Source organism: Triturus cristatus, chromosome 3_2, assembly GCF_964204655.1.
Source record: "Triturus cristatus chromosome 3_2, aTriCri1.1, whole genome shotgun sequence".
Classification (NCBI taxonomy): Eukaryota; Metazoa; Chordata; class Amphibia; order Caudata; family Salamandridae; genus Triturus; species Triturus cristatus.
Genome location: NC_140584.1, coordinates 1,137,122,543 through 1,137,128,207, shown reverse-complemented (window position 1 = coordinate 1,137,128,207; position 5,665 = coordinate 1,137,122,543). Strand labels below are relative to the sequence as shown.

Below are 5,665 nucleotides of genomic sequence, written 5' to 3'. Positions count from 1 at the left end.
CGCACACCCTGTCACCATGCTAGAGCCCACCGTGCTCAAAGGGAGGGCTATGAGTGACATGCAAACCGCCTGCCTCATTACTATCAATATGACAAGAACCAGTGGTTTGTTTTACTGCGGACAGAAGCATAACAAGAGAGGGGGGGGGGCAGTTGGGACACCTGCACCCCATGATTGCATCCACAGTATGCCAGCATTGTGACATCAACTCTTAAAGGACCAGGGGTTGACATGCCACAGAAGTGGCACATTGTGAATTAGCTGCAGTGTCACGAGACCAGTTGGGTACTGGGCACTTTGTATACAGAGCTGAGTTCACCACAGGTTTACAAATGAAGCTACGAGCAACAACAGGGTTTTACTCTTGCAAGCGGCTGTAATTCAGGATTACATGATTTTCTCAAATTGCACCGGGGCGCCATCTTCGCACTTAATCATGATGGGGTTGTGGTAGTTGTAGGCCATATAGTTGCATGTTGGGGGCGTTTCATCCAGTATCAAGGTAATATGTTCGCAGTGCGTGAGGTAGAACGGGTTGTTGCTTGTGATGAGCTGAGATCCCTCTATGCCCCTGCACAAGTCCTCGATGGTGTAGGGTGGTGCGTGGATGAAGGTGTTTTGGGGTTTACACTGTCCTTGTTCATCTGTAATTCCTCGATTTCGGATTTCAGAGTAGCAGTAAAAGTTGCCTCCTCCTCGTACCGAGTCGTCAATGTGCTTTATCTTGAACCATTCCCAAGACTGTGAGAAGGCGGGGCTAAGACCGGAAAGGGCGATGACAACCACCAGGAGGAAGGCACAAGATGTCATCTTCTTCACAGCCACCTTCACCTGGGATGGGACCTGCATAGGTGAGAAGGAGAGAGTCGTTGACAGGGGAAGAAGGGGGTGCAGCCAGGCAGGTGACTCTCACATTTAAACCAGCATTAGTAATTATATGGAAACCTGTCATTAACGTTTAAAAACCAAAGCCTTATATTGCATGTATCAATCTACATGTGCCATCACTACTTGCCGTCAATAAGAACATTACATCACTAGTCTTATTTAATAAGTTATTACAGTTGACATATGACGTCACAGGGCCTCTGCCAGAGACTGCAGATATTGTCAGGAAGGATTACAGTTTGGATAATAAAATCTTAATTTGTCCAACTCTTTATTGTGAACTTTTATTCTCTCAAAATGCGTTCTATATCTTCCTAGAAGATATTTTTGTCAGTATTTGTATTTAATACATTGTGAACCTTTCTTCGAAGAAAGCAGATATTTGTAACTATAGTTATTTATTTATTTATTTTTTAAGTTTTTTTATAGCGCGAACATGACCCAAGCGGGTGTCAGAGCGCTTTACATACGAGTTGTGGAAGACATAGGTAGATAGCTGTGGGAGAGAAGTAGAAAAATATAAATCATGAACACAATGACGTATTGGCGGGCGACACCGAGGTTGTAGCAAATGCCAGGTAGCAGATTAGTCGGCTAAGCAAGATAGGAGACAAAAGGAGAAACACCTCTAGTTCAGCGCAGTGTTCAGCAGTAGGGCTTTCACTTCCCTTTTGAAGGCAAATGTTGAGGGAATCAGTCTTGTTTGCACAGATAGGGAGTTCCAAATTCTCGGGGAAATACCAGAGAATGTGCTATTGTAGGTTTTCATGTTTTTTTTATTTCTTTGGCTTGAGCACAATGTGCTGTTGCTCCTAGAGGGCCAGGAGCCTCTCCATAGTTCGAGCTTATTTGCAAGGTAAAGAGGCGTGTTGGAGCGTAGTGCTCGATGAGTCATCCATGCAATTTTTAACTGGATTCTTGACTCAAACAAAAGCCAGTTGAGCGATTTCAGGTCCGGAATGTTGTGGTTGTTTTTCTTTGAACCAGTAATACAGTCAGGTGACTGTATTGAGAAATGCTCTGAGGGGGGCTAAGCTGAGTTTCGGAAGCCCGCATAGAGTAGAACTGCTGTATTCTAGTCTTGATATGACTAGTGCTTGCACAGCAGATTTGAAGTCATCTTGGGGAAGGAAGGGTTTGCGTTTCCGTAGGATGCTCAGTTGGTAGTTCGCTCCTTTGGTAGATGCTCTAATGTGATCTTGCATGTTTAGGTTCTTATCGAGCACTATTCCTAGTGATTTCGTGGCATCAATGATGAGTGGTGTGCAGTTGAGAGCTGAGAGTTTTTTTTAGATTTTTCTCAACAAAGAGTTTGTCTAGTGGATGAAATGAGAAGGAATTCGGTTTTAAGGGAGTTTAGTTTGAGGTGGTTGGAGGTTAGCCAATTTAGGGTTTTGTGCAGCGTTCCGTTGAGTGAGTTGATATCTTCAGGGGAAGAGATTTTCATGTACAGTTGGATGTCATCCACATACATGTCATATTGAATGTTAGAAGCTTTGAGGATAACAGTAAGTGGTTCAATGAAAAGGTTGAAGAGCGTGGGGGAGAGTGAGGACCCAACTGGAGTTGGATAGAGTTTGATTTGATTTGACTCTCTGAGTTGTGTTGTTGAGAAAAGAGGCAAACCATTTTAGTACAGGGCCTGAGAGCCCCATCCTACATTCCAAGAGGTGAAGTATATTGTCATGTTTGAGAGTGTCAAATGCAGATGAGAGATCGAGTAGTATTGTAGACAAAATTCATTCTGGTCAAGCAGAGTGAGCGTGTTGTCTACTATATGAGTGATAGCCGTTTCAGTGCTGTGGCCGGGACGGAAGCCCGATTGGAATTGGTCAAGAAGTTGGAATTGCTCAATGTGTTTGCGCAGCCGTTCATGTACACATCTCCCAAGGAGATTTTCCACGGTAGGGATGTTTGTGATTGGACGATAGTTATTCAGGTCTTCAGGGTCCGCCGTGGGTTTTTTGAGAATAGGGAGAACCAGGCCCGCCTTCAGGCAGTCAGGGATCTCACCTTGAAGAAGAGAAGCATTGATGATCTTGGACCAGAGCGGAGCTAGTGATCCTATCATTTCTTTAAAGAAGCTGGGGGGAGGGGGTCATTGAAGTGATTTGAAGGTTTCAGGGTTGAGAGAATGCTGAAGATGGCAGTGTCGTTGATGGGTGTGAATTGACTCCAAGAGGCATTGTTTTTAGGGGAGGGACAGGGCGGGGAGTAAGAAGGGGCGAGGGTAAGGAGGAGTCAGGAGAGGGTGTGAGATCGCTCAGGGCAGACTTTAGATCTGATTCGATCTTACTTGCCTTTTCAAGGAAGAATTTAGCAATAGCATTGCAGTTTGGCTGAGGGCAGGAGATGAGAGGAGATTGGATAGGAGTGTTATTGGATCGTAACTTAATCAACTCAAACAGCCTTTTGGGTGATTTTTGGCTTTGTCAAGTTGGGATTTGAAGAAGGTGGCTTTCACCGTTCTGATGAGTTTGTTGTATCTACTCCATTTTAGTCTTAGAGTTTTTAGTAGACCAGTGGATGGAGCGGATCTCCAAGCACGTTCTGCTAGTCTCAGGCTGTGTCTGTCGGCATTTAGGCTGTCATTGAACCATGGTTTGGAGTCTTTGATGGATTTTCTTTTTAGTTGAAGGGAGGCAATTGCATTCAGGTTCATACAACATGGAGTTGTTGTGATGCTCAGTGAGGGCGTGAACATCAGCCATGTTTGCAGGCAGCTGTAGGGAGAAATTGCAGCAAGATATGAGCTCATTAGCGTTTGAATTTTGGAGCATTCTTTTCCAATGTTTTTGTTTTAATGGTTGCGATCTTTTGGAGTTCCAGCTTTACAGGATATGGAAGGTGATAAAGTGATGGTCCGACCAGTCACAGGGGAAAATGGATTAAAGCTGAATGGAGTTCGGATTGGAGATGATTAGATTGAGGGTCGAGTGCAAGTTGTGCGTGGGACTGTAACAGAATTGAGTCAGGCAGAGGTCAGTTAGGAAGTTTTTGAGACTGTTAACCGCCTGGTCATGCGGATCATTCCAATGGACATTGAAGTCACCAAGGAAGATCTGGGGGCAGTGTCGGCCCTGGTTGGAGGAGATGGTTTCCATAGTTTGTTCAATTAGAGGGAGGTTGTCTCCTGGACGGTGGTACAAGATGTGCAGGCTGCATAAAGGTCTATGTTTGCTTGCGATGTCTATGCATAAATATTCACAGGATGAGAGTTTTGCTGAAGGGGACTGTTTTGTTGAGAGAGAGTTGTGGTAGGGACAGGCTATGCCACCACTTGTTCTTTTAATTTGCTTGAGTCTGATAATGTTGTGGCTTGGAGGGACTAGAATGTCAAGTATGGTGCCTGAGGAGTCGGTGAGCCAAGTTTCGGTGAGGATAAGGAGGTCCAGTTCCTGAGCAAGGATGAGATCAGCAAGGTCCGTGGCATGTTTCACCGCTGATCTACAGTTGAGTAACATGCATTTCAGGTGTGATTTGTGGTCGGTGAGCGAGAGCTGTGTAATGAGAATCCGCATAAGGTTTTTTTTTTTTTTTTTTTAATTTTCAAAAACCTTTATTTGAGAGAGTACATCAACAATACAGCCTCACGCCTACAACCCCTCGGGCTGGCTGTTGTCCATCACATTTCTAGCCATCATCTGTAAGGTACACAGCCATTTATCCGACAGCCCGGAGGCCCGGTGGCGAGAAGCTGTCACTCATCTCCCGCATCAGTTCAGTCCTGTGCCTACTTAGCTCGGGGTCGTACCGGTGCATTTATCTTTAATCTCGCATGTCCATCCTGTGCAGAGCCGGCAGAGTCCTTCTCATGGAAATCCGATCAGTAGTCCACTGGCACCTGGAAGGCACCCTCGTCATAGTTATGCATGATACATAGCAGCGCTCTCCCCCTAGCCCGAGTGAACATGTCCTGCGGCAATATACTCTTCAGCAGCTCCCACCACAGCGACCCCAGTATTGAGTCGCAAGGAAATACCTCCCTGCAAGCCGTGCGTCCACAATCCCCACCACCCAACCAGTCTCCCTCACATACCGGACCATCATGCTAGCGTTCCTCCTGCCACAGCCGCGTAAGGAGACCTCCCCTCCTCCACTCCTAGGGCGTCTCCGTACTGGTCAGCACATCAAGCCATCTCCGCAGCAGTGTCTCCCATCCCACTGTGGTAAATAAAATACCGGACTGAATTTCATACGGAATCTTAAAATAAAGTAAATAGCTCAAAATAACAAGAGGCAGAATCCGTGGTATAAGAGGTTTTCTAAATGGGCTTTATTCCATTCAAAATGGCCGACTCGAGTCGCGGCCTTCAGGTTCCGTCACCACGAAGGTTCAGGAAGTGAAGTACAATAATTTATTGACAGACATGTATTTTTATAATAAGTACATTACAATGAAACGAATGTAGAAGGCGTAACATTTGATAAGAAAAGTGACAAAACAGGTACGTAATCGAAACTAGGCGTAATAAGGAATAAAAGAAACATGATTGGTTTGCATTATCAGACATAGGTGGATCTATAAGATAATACTTGGCATAGATGCGCGCGCGGCAGCATGACGTGTAATTGACGTGTAACTAGGGGGTGAAGGGGACTTGACATTTAGCTCTACATGTGGAGACGAGAAGTCTGAGGGGTCAAGTCAACCTAATCCCAAATCATATCTACCATCCTATGTTTGGAGAACTATGTTATCCACAAGGAAGGACTCTCGGACAGAATCTATTCTATACTAACTGTGTGTGCGTGTACAAGCGTCTAAGTGTCTATA

The 5,665-nt window shown here is 45.2% G+C and overlaps 1 protein-coding gene across 1 annotated transcript; it reads right to left on the bottom strand.

Moving 5' to 3' along the window:
- Positions 1–387: 387 nt before the first annotated feature.
- On the bottom strand, positions 388–849 carry LOC146859265 (amphinase-3-like). The gene has a single exon (XM_085647153.1). The coding sequence runs from the start codon at positions 847–849 to the stop codon at positions 388–390; it is 462 nt and encodes a 153-aa protein (XP_085503279.1).
- Between the last annotated feature and the right edge of the window lie 4,816 nt (positions 850–5,665).